The sequence below is a fragment of the Zootoca vivipara genome, chromosome 12, assembly GCF_965207765.1.
Source record: "Zootoca vivipara chromosome 12, rZooViv2.hap1.1, whole genome shotgun sequence".
Lineage (NCBI taxonomy): Eukaryota > Metazoa > Chordata > Lepidosauria > Squamata > Lacertidae > Zootoca > Zootoca vivipara.
The window spans coordinates 8,093,859-8,115,198 of NC_142595.1; the positions used below are offsets into that span (position 1 = coordinate 8,093,859).

At 42.4% G+C, this 21,340-nt stretch overlaps 1 protein-coding gene across 2 annotated transcripts in view; it reads right to left on the reverse strand.

Moving 5' to 3' along the window:
* Positions 1-2,021: 2,021 nt before the first annotated feature.
* UBA6 (ubiquitin like modifier activating enzyme 6) overlaps positions 2,022-21,340 on the reverse strand; it is a 42,751-nt gene continuing 23,432 nt past the window's right edge. For both annotated transcript variants that reach the window (XM_035135098.3, XM_088656047.1), the window contains 15 exons: positions 20,502-20,683; positions 17,345-17,450; positions 15,816-15,905; positions 15,479-15,559; positions 14,662-14,790; positions 13,713-13,764; positions 13,552-13,615; positions 11,485-11,554; positions 10,702-10,773; positions 8,612-8,729; positions 7,897-8,090; positions 7,325-7,452; positions 6,947-7,034; positions 6,179-6,273; positions 2,022-4,931 (listed from right to left, as the gene is read on the reverse strand). In XM_035135098.3, coding sequence (XP_034990989.1) covers positions 4,796-4,931; positions 6,179-6,273; positions 6,947-7,034; positions 7,325-7,452; positions 7,897-8,090; positions 8,612-8,729; positions 10,702-10,773; positions 11,485-11,554; positions 13,552-13,615; positions 13,713-13,764; positions 14,662-14,790; positions 15,479-15,559; positions 15,816-15,905; positions 17,345-17,450; positions 20,502-20,683 — 1,605 coding nt within the window. In that variant the 3' untranslated portion in view covers positions 2,022-4,795. The remainder of the gene's footprint in view (positions 4,932-6,178; positions 6,274-6,946; positions 7,035-7,324; positions 7,453-7,896; positions 8,091-8,611; positions 8,730-10,701; positions 10,774-11,484; positions 11,555-13,551; positions 13,616-13,712; positions 13,765-14,661; positions 14,791-15,478; positions 15,560-15,815; positions 15,906-17,344; positions 17,451-20,501; positions 20,684-21,340) is intronic.

The window sequence follows — 21,340 nt, forward strand, 5'->3', positions numbered from 1 at the left end:
GCACACGAAAGCTCATACCAAGAACTTAGTTGGTGCTACTAGACAATTAGATAGATAGATAGATAGATAGATAGATAGATAGATAGATAGATAGATAGATAGAGATAGATAGATAGAACCTAGGTAGACGGTCGGAGAAAGAACGGAACGCGACCAGGGCAGGCAAAATTGAAGCAAAGCGGCAAAACGATGCCTGACCTTTATTAAAGAAAAGATCCGCTGCACGAGGCTCTCACCGTGTTACGCGGGGAAACAGGCAAGCCAGAACCAAAGAATCTCCAGACTTTTATACAGTTTACATCAAAAGCTTTTCCTTCTCCTTCACTCCCCCTCCCTTCATAATGCCTTCCCAGCATTCACAGGTGACATGGAAAGAATGGTGTTGCAAGTGTGCTGTTTTGTCACCTCAATATGTGTGAGACGACTTGAGTGGTTGTTTCTTACATCAGGAAGTGGATGCGTTAAAATGGTTATCTTTATTTGACGGGAAGACAGAGGTTTTTCCTGGAGGCGAGGCTGTTGGGGGGATTTATGTGAAGCGTCCAGTGTTTCCTGTCTTAACGCTATGCATAATTTTGTAAGACAGGACCTTTAATAAAAGTAACTTTTGCATTCATGTGGTCGTGTGTTGTGTCTTTTATTCTAGCGTCGTCAGTTACCCTTGGGCATTGCTGGCATAAGGTAACGTGTCTGGACATGTCTTGGTCTCAGGCCTTTTCTGGCTAAGGAGTGGACCCTACCCAAATCCGGAGCAGAGTCCCGAAGATGGTTAGATGGCACCTTGTACGCCTCCTTCCAGCAACTCCTACAGCCAAGCTAGCAAGAAAAGTCTTGCTCTGCTTTCCAAGGCCGGGTGTGTGTGTGTGTGTGTGTGTGTCTTGTCGTCTGGGCAGCCCAGGACCGCCATGCACAATGTCTAGGCTTGTGCCCCAGGGACACCACTTCACTCCTAACTCAGTGGTTTTAACTTCACCCCCAGAGGCACACTCCATTGTCCCTCGAGACAGATGGATGCCAGCAATAATCAGGGGACACGTTCAAGCACAAGAATGAAGTTGATCATCAGGATGGCCGTTCTTTTGAAATGATCACAAAGACATGGCGCCAATGAATGTGTGTCCGCCCCAAAATATACTTCGGATGAGGATAAATTGTACACGTAAGTAAACAAGTAGAGTGTTGTGTACCAGGTGCCAATGCATCCCGTCTGGCCCAGAGCTTCCTGTGGGGGTGCATGGCACAGCCAAGGGCATCTTGGCACAGACAAAATAGTCAACCTGTGTAGAAAAATGTAAGTAACTGGGAGTGCCCAAGCCTAAATGTGTTTTGGGCCAGGACAAACCATTCACCCAAGGAAACAGGAGTTTCCTCTACAAGATGCCAATGCCCTATTAAAGCAGCACAAAAAAAACATAGGAACAACACAATGATTTTCAGCTGCTTGGTATAAATGTGCCCCCCCCCCGTGGTGGTGGGTGACCAATGGAACTGGTAGGGCAGGAAGGCAGGGAGACCCAACAGTAGACCCAGTCAACGAAACACAGAGCCTTTTTCTGACTAGCTTTAAGATAGAAGCCAGGAAGACAAAGACTAGCTGAGGGCTAGACTTGAGTGGTGGAGCAGTGGTGGAACAGACCAGCCTCCACAGCCCTCCCTACATAACCAGGTACAAGTGCACTATCAGAAATAAATGTTTCTCTAGACTAGAGGGCCCAGAAATCAAAAGTGTGCATGTATAATTCACCCCTGGCTCGCACCCCCAAAAAGGGCCCAAATGTAGCTGGAATACAAGGGGCTTAAAGTATTTATTCCTGCCCAGATCTTTTGGCTATGGAATGATCTTATGAATGATACCCACCCACCCACACCAATGCATTATCTCAGGTTCACACACCTTAAGATGACGTGCCCGGTTTTTTGCATGGACTGCTAGTTATAAAAGCATTTTCAATGATCCACACACTTCATATGGCAACGTATCCTATTAGAAACCATTGACAAAACCATGTGCATTTTGAGTGTATGTTTTCAAATCATTTAATATGAAAAAGACAAAAAGCAGTTTTCATAACTGCTTTGGCTGTACATCATATCTTGTGTACACAAACCCCACTCCCACTTCAAAATGTACTGAAATAAATTCATAGATAACACAAACTGTGGAAATGTATAGTCCGTGTGTGTATATTACTTAAACTGAAATCATTCTTTGAGATCACTTATGTGAGCAGAATAATCCTCAAGATAAGACTAACGGACTGCGAAACAGGTAGGGACATCTGTGTGTTGTTTTTGCTACCTGTTCTGTAATTTTCTATACTGTAAGGTCTGCAAGGAAGACTTGCTGGAAAAGGTTCTTCGGTTTCAAGCCTACTGATGTATGACATCAAATGCAATTTTGCAAATGCAAAGATAGTCTCATTCTTACTTTTGAACACTGATTAGTAACCCCACAGACTAATAATAATAATAATAATAATAATAATTTTTAAAATGCTAGTACAAGACATGATCACATCCAAATTGTGAAAAACACTCATTGCATTCCACTGGAAGTTCATGACAGCCATTCTTTGTTTTATTTCTACCCATCTTCTATAGCTTTCAGAGCTCACGGTAGTTTGCCTTTTCCAAAAGTATTTAAAACAAAAAGATCAAAGCTTTTATTTGAAATATATACCTCTATTGCCACTATGGCAACATAAACAAAAGCTTCAGCACCCCTCCACGCCGCACTGTCACATGGTATATCTTCTCTCCCCAACTCCCACCACCATAAGAAATATTTGTTGTTAAAATAAATTAATCAGCCAGTTGTCAAATCAAATATTATAAACTATAACAAATTATAATAAACTATCATCTGTATATTTGGGGAAACACATTGTGTAGCATTAATTACATTTTAAGACTATTTTCCAAATATTTATGGAAAAATGTATTTGGTACTCATGTGCCTATAGAAATACGAAACCGGAGAAAATGTATGTCGTAATGTCAGAAAATATTGATATAACCAAGTATCTCATGATGAAGTACTTTAGGGACACAGCCTGAAGCCTTTGTAGACACCTGGTGATTTTTTAAAAAGCACTAACAATGTTGAATGTGGATTTGACTTCTCTAGTAAAGCATGGAGGGGAATAAGAGGAAGAGAAGATGATAAGCAACAGCATTACCCTTCAAGTGCTACACAGATGAGGAAGCAAAAAATGGGCCATTATGTATATGCAGCACACTGCCATTTCATATAGACTATGGCCGAAGTTCTTTCTCTGCTTCCTAGTATATTTTGTACAGGACTATTTAAATGTGGCTGTCTAAACTGTTTTGTTAATCACTCATTTCAGGCGAAATTGATTATGTATATTAACATGCTTTACAGAACTGGCACACCAAGTGGTGGCGGCGGGCAGGAAGCTTTTGCGGTTTTAAAATAAGAGGTCACAACCCAACACAGAACTGAACACATGTAAGCCCCCTGATTTGGGCATAAGCATGCCAAGGTCCATGTTGAGTTATGGCCAGCATTTGTGAAACCTTCAAAAGCTGATGGGGGGGGGGGGTCCCTAATACGCAACCAAGTAGCGCCAGTGGTCAGACAATAGCACTGATGGCATAATTCAGTATCCTGGGTATGTAAACAGTGTGTTTAAACCTGGATCTGCCCTATTCCATAAGAATGCGGCAGGTGGATGGGCTGAATTTTGAGCAACAAAAGTGGTGTGGGCAAAGACTGCTACACCCTCTTGTTACTGCGGACTTACTTTCTCAGTCTGTGGCTAGTATTGCAAGTGAGCTTGACTCAGAGCAAAACACTTGGGGGTGAGGGGCTTGCAGGGAGAAAACTAGTGGCCAGAGAGGGATGCCTTCCATTGTATATTCTTTTTACTGCCAAAATAGGACCCATCTCTTTCTTCCTATGTGATTGAAGCAGATCAAGGTGTAAAAATGCTTGGTTCTGTCACCAAGTGTTCTCTCTCTGACTCTAGGTGGCAGTTGAAGGATGTGGCAGTTGACAAGTTTCAACTAAAAGCCCCACACTTGTACTTTCAATTCGGATCAATGTATAGGGCTAAACTCTTCATACAAAGAATGAATTACCAAGCTTATTAAATAAAACCAGTATGAAAAAGCAAACTAGCCCTGACAATCGCCGTTCTGACAAAGGAATGCCTGGAACAGAATTGGAGTTGTTTCTGCTTTACAAGGAAAGACATAATTATTTTTTTTTTAAGAAAAACATAAAACCTAACTTTACAAGAGCTCAGCTTCTCCTCACTATGATTCTATTCCAAAGCAACATTTCAAATGTGCTATCAGCATCAGAAGGGAAAGAGAGAGAAAAGCCGTGTTATTGTAATGAACACCAGCAGGATGAACTGGCTTAGGGGCCAGGTTAAAACAAAACAAAAGGAAAAGAAATCAGTTTTAGAATGGTATAAATTGGCAGCTTCTTCAAATCTCAACTGCTACCTCCTTTAATGGTCAGTGTCTGTGATCAGATTTTATGATTGCAGTTCTGGTGTTCCTGCAGTGGTTAATAAGTGTGTTTTCTTCAAAAAGAACCATCATTTCCAGCAAGCTTCTAATCCTCCTTAGGTATAGATAGCTATGAAAATGCTACATACAAGGAAATTGCAAGTCCGATTTGCTATGGAGCTCCTTAGTACATCTCACAAGTTTCCACTGTTTTGTTTCTGAATTAAGGCTTCACCAAGTATATAGTACCATTTAAAAATGGTGCCACACTCCTTTTATGTGGTCCTGCTATGCTGTAAACGGTATGCCTGCATCAGTTATTTTCGTGGGCAAAATAGTATCGAACTGGTGGTCCCGGCAAGTCTTCTTCACCATCTGTTTCTGGAGCAAATGATACTGTAAGGTCCACATACCTCTTATTCGCTGCTGGTTTCACAAGTTTTTGCATCCTACAAGACAGGATACAAAAATCAAGTATCAGCAGCGCATCATAAATGAACCAAGCTCTCCTGAAGTACCACAAACAAATTCAAATTGCAACCCATATGAGAGAACTTGTTAAAGATGCAACAAATCTGGATCTGGCAAGTCCTGCATTCCAAGACACCACAGGTCTAGAAGGGAGATAGCTAAAGTTGATTAATAAGGTGTTGATTAATAAAATAAATCTATAAAAGGTCACAGCACTTCTCCAAGGCAGATGACAGGGTGTTCTTCATCCCTTTGGACTGCCAATCCCATATGGAAGGAGAGGAGGCACTTTCCTCGCTGACTTGAGGAAGGGCTCAGTATTTCCCAGGGCAGCTCTGCTTCATAGCAGGGAATCAGATCTGTGTTCCTAAGGGATCTTTGCCATTTTTATATGCTCTTAATATGAATTGTGGGGCTAGGGAGGAGAATTGGGTTAATTAAGTTTTCATTTCTTGCTGTCCTGCTTTTGTTATGTGTTTGGGCAAGTGATGCAACTGGGAAGGGCAAGACGCTGTGATTCAGTATGCACAGAGGAGGAGATATGGCAAAGGGATGTGACTAGCAAGATGAATAGAAGGTGGCTTAAGTAATATTGGGCTACCCTCCTCTCTAGCCCTTCTCTCATCTGAGGCACCCATAACTGCCATGCCAGTACTTAAAATACTGCTGTTCAAAATACCAGGGTGGTGAATTGGAAAACCTCTGCCATTCAGAATCAGATCCTCAATGAACAAGCTGACAGAGCATGCACCAAACAAGATCTGGGAAGAATCATGCTATCTGTGAGCTAATACACTGCATACCCTCTTCAGCTTTATTATTTAGTTAATACTTAGGTAAAGGTAAAGGGACCCCTGACCATTAAGTCCAGTTGCGGACGACTCTGTGGTTGCAGCGCTCATCTAGTTTTACTGGCCAAGGGAGCCGGGCGTTTGTCCGCAGACAGCTTCCGGGTCATGTGGCCAGCATGACTAAGCCGCTTCTGGTGAACCAGAGCAGCACATGGAAACGCCGTTTACCTTCCCACCGGAGCGGTGCCTATTTATCTACTTGCACTTTGACGTGCTTTTGAACTGCTAGGGACCGAGCAATGGGAGCTCACCCCGTCACGGGGATTCAAACCACCGACCTTCTGATCGGCAAGCCCTAGGCTCTGTGGTTTAGACCATAGCGCCACCCGCGTCCCTATAGTTAATACTTAATACTTACGTCAGTTAATACTTACGTCAGCTTTAATCTTTTGACATGTCCAGGCATTACAGGAACATACAGCATTTTAACTCCCTGAACCACCATAGTTGGCTCAATTCCGTATTTCTCCTGTAACACACAAACACAACAATATTTGGAACTATACTGTGCAGAAAGTGAACTGGTTAGAAATTTAGGGGATACGAGAGTTTAATTTTTTAAAAAACAGACTGCACTTGAGAAAAAACAAAACCACTCTGTTACCTCAAATAAAATCAGGGGACAGGAAGACCCCCCCAAAAAAACCCTTAAGGGGGAAAGCGAGAGAAGGACTTGTGTGAAAGAAAAAAGTGAAAATGCTCTAAAAACAGTCACACTCACCAACACAACAATAAGCAAATACAAAGGGAAGGAAGACACAAAACAGTAAAAAAAAGCAATGCTAGAAATGAGGGAAAAGAAACAGAACCATCTGGATAGGAGGCAGACAGGGGACTGAGAATCTGCATTTTCTGCTTGTGGATGCTAGGTGGCAGTTCTCTAGGAAGAACCAAAAGTTCCAGTAAAAAAATGAAGTAGAACTGACATGCCTGAAGTCTGCCTACCATGGCTTTACAGTATGCTCATGTTCCCCCACTCCATATGCTACAGAATATGAACCTCCATAGACAGAATGGATTACAACTTTTGTAAAGTAGTAAATTCTATGGGCTGTACACCACACTGCAATCCACCAGAACGAGAAACAGCAACACTATCTCCTCCATCTGTTTCTACTGCTTATTTATCACAAATAGCTTACTTTGACAGCATTTATGAAGTCCAAGAGTGTGAAATCATCTTTCCCATAAATAGTCCATCGATCCCAGATTGTAAAAGATATCCCATTTCTGTCAGAGAGCAAGAATGTAAAACACTTTATCCATGACACTGTGCTGCAGCACATTTTTCAATAATTTAACATCAGCAATAACTAATAATGTGACAAGTTGGACACAAGCTTCCCACCACAAAGCATAGCAAAAGAGCAAACAGGTCACTTTCCTATAAATGTCCATGCTCGTGGGTGTCAATTTGATGCCTGTATAGCCAGGAGTCATCATCAACCCAGATGTACCACCTGCCAAAATCTGCTACTTGAATACACCCCATTGCGGAATCCTTCATATGTGGTATTTACCTTATTTCAGTTTTTCTCACTTCAGCTGTTTCTGTGAAGACAATTATTGGAATGGCCAAGTTGAAAAAGCAGTTTTTGTATGCTTCAAAGGGGTAGCCACCCACAATTTTGATCAATTCCAAAGCAACCTAGGGAAGAAATGTAAGAAGTAGAAAAACTTTGCAGTAGCTAACAAAAACAGAACTAAAAAAGATGTAGCTGTTCTGATCTGTACAATATGCAACATGAACCAAAGTAGTCTGGAATCAGTCTGGAAGATCAGAAAAAAAATCTCTGAATTTAAACCCAACAGCATGTCCCAGGCTTCTCTTTAATCCATTACTGTTATGAAGGAATATGTGATAACCAGGAAAAACTGCAGCAAATGTTTCCATTTTCCCACCCCATAAATTGCTTATATCACCTCTTTCCTACAGCTGACACGCTGTCTCCATCAAGAATTAAAACGAGACTACCTTCTAGTCCCATGACAAACTAACATTGCTAATAGAAAGAAAAGAGCCTTCTGCCTTGTAACGTTTGGCCAATCCAGAACGGAAGCTAGCATTCGTGAAAAATGCGCCCTCACTCACCAAGCCAGACACAGCCGCTGTGGAAGTTGCAATGGCAGGGATAATCTTTCCAGCAATCCGTTTTGTTTTGAGTCGATCTGCTGGTTCAATGTTATACATTTTGGCTCGCAAATTTGAAGCTGCTGTTATGAAGTCTATGTGCCCATTACTGTCATCATCCTTTTCAAAAGCAAGTTCCTTCATTTGTAAATCATCTGTTCAGAAACAAATTAATTCATTGTTTAGGAATCTGTGGTATTTTAATTCACAGAATCATTGAATTGGAAGAAGTGCCAAGGGTCAGCTAGTCCAACACCCTGCAATGCAATTTAATGAAATACACTGTTAGTTCGGTTCAATGAAAGCCTTCTCCATCTTGTGAGTAGATTATATTAGCCCATTTTGGTACTCAGGGAGGCTCACCTGGTGCTATCATTAGATATGCTTGGCCTAAGTAACCATTTATTTCATTTTGCAGTCTGGGTTCCCTTTAATTACATTCCTTGGTCTCCTGTATTCCCACCTATCCTGCTTATCTGTTCAGTATGTTATGAGTTTAATGTGCTCATGTTGATATTCTCTGCCTTGAGTGATTCTATTTGAGCTAATGGTTCTATCTGAACTAAAAGGATCTGATATAAATACATTGATTGAAAATGTATTGTATTGTAACCTTTGAATAAATGTTTTTTTAATTATAAAATAAATAAATAAATATCTAATAATTAATACTCACTTTTTGTAGCTTCATTGGCCAATATCGCAGTCTCCAATTGAAGAACAGCATTCCTTTCATCCTCACTGCTTATCGGAATGGGATCTGGTTTTCTCACTGTTTCATCTGTTTGTACAACCTGAGAACATCAAAAGTAAATAGAATAAATGTTAGTGTATGAATCTATTTCTGTACAATACCTTGATTTATTGAAGCAGATTGAAATATATGCTTGCCCTGCATTGTTTATTCATCAATAAGCAACGTTTTTGTCAAATAGAGAAAACCTGTATTTTTTAGTTGCAATATTATGTAAAATGAGGGAACATTTTCAGCCTGGTGGCCTGGATCCTGAGGTCCCCCACTCTGGCAGCCACTTTGACTCACCTGTCAATCACCTGTCATCACCTTGACACCAGATGACCCATTTTTCACTTGAAATGTGGCTTGAACTGCAAAGGAACATCTCCCCAGCCAATCCAAGTGGGGCTTGGCAACATTGCTGATAATTTCAAGCCCTACTTGGATCAGATACATTCCAGAGTTTCCAGTCAAAAAATCCCAGGTGTAGCTGATCCAAGCAAGCTTTAAGTCACTGCCAATTAGCTGGCTGGCACCAACTTCAAGCCTAAATTTCATCAGGGATCAGCTACACCCCAGAGCTATGCTTTGCAATTTACAAAGCACCAACTTCAAGCCTTTAAGGCTCTCATGATTCTTCCTTTGCAGCTATGTCAAAGGCTCCAGTCATATATCTGAGATCATGTGCCGGCGTGAGGCAGGGGGGAAGGAGGTGAGCATGGCTTGGAGGAAAATGGCCTTATGGGCCATACTGGGACCCTTACTGGGCCCAATCAGGTCCACAGTCCAGAAGTGACCAACAGATGTTCTAAAACACCACATTTTGAAGGGATACTAAAGCAGCTTATTAACTCTGTCTAAAAATCAGCAGTCCGCTTCATGGATCACTGCCTTGTCATGGTGAAGGGGCTTGAATAACTCAGAGAAGCTATGAGCTATGCTGTGCAGGGCCACCCAAGACGGACAGGTCATAGCCAAGAGTTTAGACTATATGTGATCCACCTGGAGAAGGAACTGGCAAACCACTCCAGTATTTTGCCAAGAAAACTACATGGACATTTAAAAAGGAGAAGCTTTAAGAAGAAAGTGAAAGTTTCAAAGGCATGCTCTGGTTCATGGGGTCACGGAGAGTCAAACACGACTAAGACGACTAAACAACACATAAACAATAAAAATCAACAGTACAAACATAGATGGAAACTATGAGCCTACAATTAGAAACTTAAGGGAGAACTGCATGTGCACTTAAACAGAGTCTAATACTTTCTGTAAATGTGGGATTTGGCACAAACAGTACCTTTCCAGCACATGTCTCCGACAATTTTTGGAAACATGTTTCCTAAGACTATACCACCGAAGGAGGAGCTTTGCGCAAAGAAAACCAGGTCTACACTAAAGAAATATACATTACTTTTTATTATTAAAGTTAGTTTTACAGATTCTTGCATCAATTTTAGTAAGCATTTAACCGAAAAGCTGAAAATATCTGCATGCTAAATATTAGTATGGAAACGCTTGTAAAAGAGGGACGGGGAGCTTGTGGCCATCCAGATGTTGCCAGACTACAACTTTGCTCATCTCTGACAATTGGGCATGCTGGCTGGGGCTGATGGGAGTTGGAGTCCAACAACATCTAAAGGGCCACAGCTTCCTCTCCCCTGCTTTAGAGTATTCCAAGCCCTGGCACAAATTACATCAAGCATAGGCAACCTCAGCCCTCCAGATGTTTTGGGACTACAACTCCCATGACCCCTAGCTAACAGGACCAGTGGTCAGGGATGATGGGAATTGTAGTCCTAAAACATGAGAAGGGCCGAGGCTGCCTATGCCTGAATTACATGGTCATAATGTTTACAGCCACCCTATAAAGGTAAGCCAGAAGCCAAGAGAGAGCAGTGAGTTAATGGCAAATGCTACAATACTGGAGAACTAGGAAGCAGCCTGCAGAACATCATGCGTAGGATGAATAAATAACTGATCATCAGGAAAAGGGGAAGAGGTGAAGAGGAACATTATTTAAATGAGCTTACTTTGTTAGAAGGCCGAAACTCTTGAATCCTCAGTCCAGAAATTATCTTTAAAACGGTTTCTTCTGACATATCCTGTGTTTTGTTAAAACAGCACCAGTTAGCATGAATTGATGAAACCACGCATCCTCTGCTCTTCAACTTTAAACCAAAACTAATTAAGAATCCACTTATCCCAATAAACAGCCAAGGAAGCTATAACTTATCAACCGTGTGGCTCATGAACATTTCCTAGCAAACGTTTCTACAAACGCTGAACCTTGTATACCTTACATTCCAAATAAAACTCATTTTCTTAAAAAAAAATGCATGTGAACGAATAAATATGGACTAATGGATATCGCTTTCACACCAGACACATAAATATACACCAAGGGAAGTCAATTTTGCATTGATTTTAAGTTACTTTGCAAATGCATTATTAAAAGTAGAGATGGACCAGGATACAAATTTCAATAGTCCAGGCAACAAGATTAGATTTCAATGCATCTGCCAAAATACGTTGCAAGAAAGAATTCTATCAAAGTGAAATATCAGGAAGAATAATTCATAGAGGAGGGATATAGCTCTCATAACTTATTCAAATCATCTTTGGATATACTGAAGATTCCTGAAGGTACTACATTCAGTCACTGCCAGTAGCAGGAGTAATGCTTTGCCTAAAAGTTGGATTTTGGAGTATATTTTCCCTTTGTAACAAAAACGCTTCACTTATCAAAGGATGCTGAAAAATTAACACAGAGAGCCAAACAGTGCAAATTCTACACCCTCCAACCGAAGGCTTACCTTTTCTGTAAAAGGGATACAGTAAATAACTGCAAATAATTTTGCTGTACTCAGTATGAAGCTGTAGTGCCTGGAGGAAAAATGAGATCAGGGTGGGTTTTTAATCCATTTGCCTGCTTTCAGATATACTGCAAACCTAGCTAACAGCTGTCCTCAGTGGGAGGGTGGGAAGGAGAAGAAATTCACTGAGCAGGTGAAGCAGAGGGGCTGAGAGAGCAGGGGGCAAGGTTGCTTTTGAGAAAATGCTTACCTGCTTAGCGTGTTTGCTTTTAAATGACAAAAATTCAGGATACACCTACTTCAGATAAATTTCACCTAACAAATCACTTCAGACTACAACTATGAACATATACGTAGGAATTACCTATAGTCTGTAATGTATAGAATGCAGAAGTGTGAGGTCAGAGTACACCCATCTAATTATGATGAATTCTTTTTAAAAAGTGAAGAGAAATTGCTGGGGAAAGATGGGAGGTGCAGAATGGTATGACCTGACTGAGGAGGATGCTATTCAAGGTACAGTGGTACCTCGGTTGATGATGACGATCCATTCCGGGGAGCCGGTCGCTCCCCGAGTTCGTCGTTCGCCGAAGGCATGCTTCTGTGCGTGCGCGAAGCGCCGATAGAGCGCTTCTGCGCATGCGCTGTGCAGATCGCTTCTGCACATCTGCGCGCGCGGAACCCGGATATAAATACTTCCGCGTCTGCAGCGGTCGCTCGCCGAGTTTGTCGTAAACGGAGGCGGTCGCAAACCGAGGTTATACTGTATAAGGAAGAGTCTGGCAGAAGTCACAAAGCTGGGAGGAAGAACTAAAGGAAATTGCCTGCTAAATATGCAGCACACATAAAAGATAAAAGTGACAAACAGAGGGAGCAGAACTGCGTAGTCCAAAATAAGAGTGGCAGAGAACCTTCTTTAGGAACTTGACATTGCTAGGAAGTGCTAATATTCGAGACCCAAAATGTAGACTGCCTGTACTTCCACTCTTCTTCTAAATGAAGCAAAAGGAGAGTTTATGAGCTGCAGGCCCTGGCACTGCTTCTGAAGGAATGCAAAACCACACTACAGTGGTACCTCGGTTTATGAACACAATTGGTTCCGGAAGTCTGTTCATAAACTGAAGCGAACTTTCTCATTGAAAGTAATGGAAAGTGGATTAATCTGTTCCAGATGGTCCGCGGAGTACTTAAACTGAAGCGTTCATAAACTGAAGCGAACTTTCCCATTGAAAATAATGGAAAGTGGATTAATCCGTTCCAGAAGGGTCCGCGGAGTACTCAACCTGAGGCGTACTTAACCCAAAGCATGGGTGTAATTGGTTCCAGAAGTCTGTTCATAAACTGAAGCGAACTTTCCCATTGAAAGTAATGGAAAGTGAATTAATCTGTTCCAGATGGTCCGCGGAGTTCGTAAACTGAAAATTCGTAAACCAAGGTGTTCATAAACTGAGGTTCCACTGTACAGGGATCCTTCAGAACTCACTGTGGATCATACAGAGACTGGGAGCACAGTGAAGGTTTGCCAGTTTTCATATGGAGATGTTGATTGTCGGAAAGCAGAGAGGAAAGGGGTAATGTAAGACTTGGAAGTAGAAATGTGCAGTCAATATCTATTTTGCTCAGGAATTGATAATGTTCAATTCGAACTGTCATTCTTAGTAGATGCTTACAACAATTCCCAAAATGCTGGCTAAAGTTGATCTGGAGTTTTGCGTGGAAAGCGCCAACAAGAAAACGGGGGGGGGGGGGGGACAGCATAAACTAACATGCACATGAGGCAACTCTCATGGAGATCTCCAAAGTTTGATGTATGGCAAATACTCAAAGAAAAAACTGCTGCCAAAAGGAAACAAGTCACAAAATTACGCATTATTTCATGTGGGTGGGTTTCAGATTAGAGGAGTCAACAGATTTATTCTAAAGGCCATATAGGTTTTCCGGACATCTTCTTTGAAGAGATCGTCTAATAACACACCTTTTATATGAGTACCAATATGCCCACAAACATATCATGTGAAGTTATTTGCCCCTTACAATAACAAATTCTAAAGAGAGAGATTTACTCACAAAGGATCGTTGATATCAAACTGTATCGGGAAAGGTGGTCTCTTTGGTGACTGCCAAAATAAACCTGGTGGTTTGAAAGAAAGCATTTTGAATCTTAAAAGCAGTGAAGTTAAAAATACATCAATCATATCAAAATTAATTTAAACTTTTACTGTACTTACTGCCATCTTTTAATCGTGTGTCAATGGGAAACGAATGAAGTAACTGGAGTGCCTAGATGGGAAGAAATACTCTCAGTGTACTGTAGTGAGATAACATACATCAGCATTTGTTCACATTACCGAAACCTTGCAATTCATTCTGCTGCTCTAAAGCCAACCTTATTTTTAACAGAAAGGCAGAAAGCATTCTCATTAGCTATTAAAATATTCAGTTCTAAAACACTTCCTGGCAAATTTGTCCCTATGCAAAATTGTTTTGAGTTCTGTACAATGACCCACACAGAATATTGCAGGTAGCAAGATTTCTTATTTCAGTTCTTTTGCACAAAAGGCGAACTGGAATGCTCCACAATTTTTGAATTTTAACACATTATTTGATTTATTATCAGTAATCATATGTGATATTTAAAGATTGCGCCCCCTATACGTGGTGGTGTAATCATTTTATAGTTACATTTTATTTATGTATCAGAAATGTGTTTGTGTGTTTTATGTTCTGATCTATTTTTATTTCTGTGGGCTTATAGCCGAAATAAAGATTATCTATCTATCTATCTATCTATCTATCTATCTATCTATGGAGAGGATACTTGAATTGACACTGCATAAATAAACGTATTGCTTGTGTACTGTCTACTGCATATGAAACTTAATAAGAATGTACCACTGGACAAGTTACTGTAGTTATATGTTGTTGTATTTAAATGAAAATCAGTAAGAATTATTTGGATTTTTAAAGAAATGTATGTCTACCAAAACAAGATGACCAATACAACTAACATCATTTTTATATAAAAGATAATCCAGTGCTACTGAAACCATTGAGGTCTTCCCCTCATATTAAAAAGGTTTAGACAACAGCTCAATTAGCATTAAATGCACATTACAAATTGACAATATAAAGAAAACAGCATCAACCACCAGATTAAAACAGATCTCAAATGCTCACCTTATGATTAAAGTATTTCTCAAATTTTAATCTTGCTAATTCAACACACTGGGGCCAACTTCTTGGCCTTCTACTAAGGCATTTAATAACTTGGAAAGAGCCTTCCAAACTCTCGCCAGACTTTATTCTCTAAGAAAGGGAAAATAAAGGTGAAAACGGGAGAACACACACAAGTCAGCAAACACATTATTTTTCACAAAGTATCAGCCACATCACAATTCATTTCCTGCTTCCATTTGGTTGGAAACCAGTAAACTGGACCAACCTACTACAGGGACAGCCAACACGGCACCCTCCAGATTTTTTCAGACTACAACTCCCATCATCCCTGATGACTGGCAATGCTGGCTGGGGCTGATGAGAGGTGTAGTCAAAAACACCCAGAAGGGAACACTTTGTCTAACCCTATCAACTAATACAATTTGAAACACATATAATTTTTACTAACTGCTTCTGACTAACAGTGAAACATGCAGAGACTAAAATCAGCAGCTGTAAAATGGAAGCTCCTCAGATTCATCTGCTACTGCTATTTAGAACACCTGCACAAAGCCCTTGAAATTATTCACAATAAGCTTAAAACACAAATTCCGCCCCATTCGCTTTCCTTTCTAGGTAGAATTAAGCTGCTAATCTGATCCAAACCTTTGTATACCCCAAGACATGACCAGCATGAAAACATAGTCTTAGTTAGATTTCACCACTGTATTAAAATCAGTCTATATTACCAGCTATCTGCAAGGCTCAGCACAGCAAAGTTACAACGACATCCGGAGTAGCTTTACGCGCAATATTCAACATAAAAGTTAGCTATTACCTGTAGCACCTCTTCTGCTGATGGATATGTTTGCCAAAACTTGTTAAACAGGGAAGGCTTGTGTGAAAAAGCACTTTCAAACTAAAAGAAAAGGAGATATGAGAAAATAGCATTGGATTTCCTTCCCATCTCCAACTGTGTGTTTTTTTTGGGGGGGGGTATGTTGGTGCCCTTACTGAAATGTGTAATTCTCCTTCATTTCAGTGCAAGAGAACTTCCCACTGAATTGTGCCCATAATCACAGAATTGTAGAGTTGGAAGGGGCTACAAGGGTCATCTAGTCCAACCCCCTTGGACTAGATGTATCATGCTTACAATAACAAACAGACAAACTTGCCTTGTCTCTTGCCCACTGTATTGTGTGCTCAGTGGCAGCTGGGAAAGACTTTAAAGTACAAAATGGTATTTCTTCTTCAGGTGGATCTCGCTACACGTAAAAAAAGGGGGGGACAAAATATCGAAATATATCATATACACATGCAGCTGTTTTTCCTCTTGCATTATCTATTTCTAATATCAGATCAAATTCTTTCTGTACTCCAGGGGCAGGAAACCTATGGTCTTCCAGATGTTACTGGACTACAACTCCCAACATCCCTGCCTACTGCCACTGCTGGCTGGTGTTGAGGGGAGCTAGAGTCTATCAAGATTTGAAGGGCTCTAGTTTCCACCCCTGCTATACATACTTGCCTGGGAACAAGTCCCAATGAATTCAACTGAACTTCCTTCCAAGCACTCATGTACAGTGGATCCTCAGGTTATATTAGCTTCGGGTAACGTAACTTCCGGGTTGCAAATGTGGCAAACCCGTAAGTGTATATTTTCGGGTTTCGTTGCGCGCATACACAGAAGCATGCTATCGCACCACGTGCAGAAGCGGCACCTCTAGATGCAGACTTTTTGGGGTATGTACGGACTCCCAGAATAAATTAAGTTCGTATTTTGAGGGTCCACTTTATAGGTTTGTGCTTTTAGTATCAATTACTGACAGGCTTCTGGTTTTTTTTTCCTTTACAAATGAATATTTATTTTGAGATATACATATATCCATACATACAGTACCCAAATTGACTTGTTACAAGGCCAAGAAGGTTTCCAAAAATATTGACCTCACAAAAGCAGATTTCCATAAAAGCCCCAGTAAAAAAGACCACTCTATACAATTAATTGAGCCCTTAAAAGAACTTTTTACCTCTAGGCATATACACTTTCTTGACTAGCATCCACAAAGCCATGCAGTCAGTTTCGCATGCCCATGGACACTTTGGACTTTTGGCACATAACAATCCAATTTTGAAATTGAGGGGCCTTTCAAAAGCAGTATGGGGTGCTGCATTGGGATTTGGAATTCAAAGTTTTAAAAAGCAGAGCGGGGGGAGGGGGAGAGAGACCACAATGGGCATGGCCAAGCTCCTGAGTGCACTTAGAGAGCCAGCTCTGTGATTTGACAATGTTCCAAAGGATTGAGCACTTTATGGAAGAGTAAGGAAGAGATATGGATTCATCAAGCTAAGTACTGTACTTTTCTGTCTATAAGACGCCCCCATGTATTTTGCTCCCCCCCCCCTCAATTTTAAGAAAATGGGGGGAGATGGCACAGAGTTGTTGAACTTTTGTGGGGGGGGGGGGTGGAATGCCCACGGTTGTTGAGCAATTTTGGGGGGGAGGAATGCTGAATCGAATATCACTCACCCAATTGGCAAACGCTAACAATCGCTAGATCCTGTTTGCGGATGCAACCAATCGCCCGTCCTCCCTCTGCACTAGCCATGTATAAGACCCCCCCCTCTTTATTTTGGAGTATAAAAAACCTCATCTAATACACAGAAAAGTATGGTACATTGTTTTTGTAGATGGAGCACTTACATGACTGTTGTATGATTCTGTTAGGTGAGGCACAATGACTTCTGTATGCCCTTTGGTCCCCATCGTTCCAGAATCTAAGAGAGGGCGCAAGCTTGCCAGACAGCGACTACATAGAAGAAAATAAGTGAAGAAAATGAACACATGCCAGAGTGCAGGGGGGGAGACAAAAAACATGGTATGACCTCCTGCCATTGGTGTAATTGGTTTAAAACAAGGGATTTCAGTTGTTGCAGGAATTAACTAGTACCATATCCCTATAACCAAAAACAGCATTTTCATGTACCGTGTTTCCCCTTTTTTAAGACACCGTCTTATAACTTTTTTTCCTCAAAAAAACACACGGTGTCTTATTTTCAGGGGATGTCTTATTGTTATTATGTTTTTATGGTATCTATGGTTCTGGGCGGTGGGGCGGCAGGCCTCCTCGGCCGGGCCATGAAGAGGCCAGGCCGCTGGCTAGGCGCTCCGCCCGGCGATGCCTTTGTCTCGGTTTTTTAATTCTTTCTTCTATTTCCCCCCTGCCAACTGCTCCAAGGTTCCTGCTACTTTATTTTGGGGGGGTGGTGTTTTGCATGAGGATGAGCAGGGCTGAGGGATCCCGCCCGGCCTTAGACAGGCCACCCGCGCGCCTTCCGAGCTTGGCTAGCCGAGCTTGGCGAGGTGGAAGGCCTCCGGGGAATGTGGGGCCCGGGCAAGGCGGCACTGAGAGCCCCCACGGTCGCGCAGCCATCGCCCTTGTTGCTGTGTTCCTTTCAAGCCTCTCGCTCAAAACGAGGCGCTCACTGCACTTGGAAGGAGCCGCGCGCCCACGGCTCATGCAGCAAGGGCCCTCCCGACTCCTTCCCAGGCGCCCCTTTCCCCTCTTCCTTGCGTTAAGGGCGGCGGGCGGCAGGCAGGAAGAGGCCAGGTCGCTGGATCGGCGCTCCGCCCGATCGGTGCTGCAGAGCGCTCCGCCCGATCGGACCTGCGGAGCACTCCACCCGATCGGCGCTGCGGAGCGCTCCACCCCGATCGGAGCTGTGGAGCGCTCCGCCCGATCGGCGCTGCGGAGCGCTCCGCTCTGCCGCCGCTGATTCTGGGCGCTGGGGCGGCAGGCCTCCTCGCCGGGCGCTCTGGCGGCGCAGAAGGGGCCAGCAGCGCTCCCGCCGTGTGTCGCCCCGGTGGTGCGGAAGGCCTGCGGGCCTCCCGTCACCACTCTGCCTTGGGCCATGCAGCCCATAACACTCCGGCGTCGCGGAAGGGGCCAGCAGCGCTCCCACCGCCGTCCATCACTCCAGCGGTGCGGAAGCGCCCGCGGGCCTCCCGCCGCAGCTCAGCCTTGGGCCATGCAGCCCACAGGGGCGAGCAGCAGCCTCGCCTCCTCCTGGCCCGGCAGCAGCAACAGCAACAGCAGCGGGAGGACAAGGACGGCGCTGCTGCTGGGTCCCGCTGCCTCAAGGCGAGCGGCGCTGCTGCGCGGAGGTATGGCTTATTTTCAGGGGGTGTTTAATCTGCACAAATGCTTAAAAAGCCTGCTATGGCTTACTTTCTGACTATGTATTAAAAAGGGGGAAACACGGTATCTGCTGGCTTCCCAATTAAAAAATAATGCTTGGCAGTTTAAAACCATTTATATCATGAATAAATTAAGAATTACTGATAAACCCAATATAAATTTGGTGAATCAGGAAAATATCTTCAATTTGGAAAGTCAACCCGGGTCCAAAAAGGAAGGTCTTCATAAGGCCAAAGAATGGCAAGAATGTGGTTTGAGGAAGCATATCATTAATGGAATGCATTATCTCCACATAATAGGCAAGTTTATTAATACCTAAGGCACACAATTCCTGCACCTGAGCAAATTTTGAAACGTATTTCAGATAGTGATCTAAAACAGTGTTTCCCAACCAGTGTGCCTCCAGATGTTTTGGGACTACATCTCCCATCATTCCTGACCACTGGTCTTGCTAGCTAGGGATGATGGGCGTTGTAGTCCCAAAACATCTGGAGGCACACTGGTTGGGAAACACTGATCTAAAGCACCAAAACTCTAGATGGAGAAACAGCTCTATGGAACAGGGCCTAGCCATATCATCACACCCAGCGCCTACATTTTAACGCAACTGAGAACAGTAACTAAGAACTTCAAAATTCCGGAAATGCTCTGTGATCAGGATCTGCTTTGCTTCATTTTTTCTCAATCTCTGTGGTTTGCAGAACATGAGCCTTCCTAGGAAGAATTCTACAGCTTTGAAACAGCCACAGGGAAGGCTCTCTATAGCCACACTCCCTCTAGCAACATGGAGAAACCCTCTTCAGTAGGTCTTACTGAGCACATACACACATATGGGAGGAAGCAGCCCTTTAAGTATCTTGAGCCTAAGCTGCTGAGTATCAGTACCACTATACAGCAACATTAGAGAAAAGGAACAAAAGTTTCCCAATGCATAAGTAACACAGACCATGTTTATCTGCCCCTCCGCCCTTTGTTGCTTCTTAGCACCAATGGAAGAGGCAGGGGGCTAATCTGGATCAGAGCACAGGGGATAGCAAAGAAGTTAAAGGCTTGGGGTACAATCCAAATTGGGGGCTAGTGGAATTTATTTTATTAAATTTATATACTACCATTCATCCGTGAACCACAGGGCTGTTTACAGTATAGTAGTCCCAAATTGTGCAGGCTATCTTCTCTATAAAAACAAGCCCCACCTATTCATGCAGTTGCTATATGAATGGTGTTGCATCAAGTTTGGACCTCAGATTCATAAACTGCTAGACAATGCAGTCTGACCACATAGTGTGTAGGAGCAAGCCTTGGGCTTGCTACCAGATGTATACATTTTAATATGTCACAAACCCAATGCATTCGTAAGCAGGCCCCTCCCATGAGATTCCATAACACTTTAGATACATTTGCAACTACACAGCTTTGGGTCATTAATCAAGTTAACATTCAGAAATTATATATAAAATTAAATACTAAACTAATTTTAAACAAACCAGGAGATTAAAAACATGGCTTGAAGTGGGTTCGAGGCAACTGGTTTTGAATTATCCACAGCTTGCCACATGAACCCACGGTTAATGCCAAGAAAGCAGAAGGAAAACTGCTGTGAAGGGTGGCAAGAACAGAAATGCTATGAAGGGTGGAAATTTAACTCTCAGATCATGCACCTACCTGTCAATGTATCTCCTTGCTTCCACATTGTCTAGCGCAGTAACAACTACATCTTGTGCAGTGTAGAAATCATCACTGTAAACGTTCTCAGTAGCTGGGCAAACTTTGTTCAGATATGGGTCTATCTTGATCTGAGGATTGATGTTACGCGTTGCTGTTGCTGCTGTACAACTTTTGGGCTTCTAACCAAAATTAAAATATTAATCAACTTTAGTTAATATTCTTGCTGGAAACAAGGCAATTGCAATGCAAAACAAAAGCTTCCAAATCACTGATAACACACTCAAAAGAATCATCCCTTTAGTGAAATGAGGTATGAAATAATGAGCTGAATATACATGTAACGCTGACTCTTGAGCAAAGAAAATGAATAAAACATTCTGTTTTACCACGTTGAACTCTGAAATTCTGGAAAGAACAACTGACAGCAAAAATTAATCAAAGTTCTGTATTGAGGCCGATACAAAACACTTCCTAAAGTAAAATACAGTGGCACCTCGGAAGCCGACCACCTGTAAACTCGAACATTTCGGCTCCTGAACGATCAAAACTGGAAGTGATTGTTCCAGTTTTCGAATGATTTTCGGAAGCATGAAAGTCCAGCGCAGCTTCTGATTGGCTGCAGCCAATCGGAAGCCGTGCCTTGGAAGTTGAACAGACCTCCGGAACAGATTCAATTTGACTTCCGAGGTACAACAGTATTTTGTAACTGGAAAGCTCAGAGACCATTTATAGAGCATGTGTAAGCCAAGCAAGACCACGGATACAGTAATACCTCCGCGGACGTCTGCCCCTTCGACTGTCCATTTCAGCGAACGTCCGCAACAAACCCGGAAGTA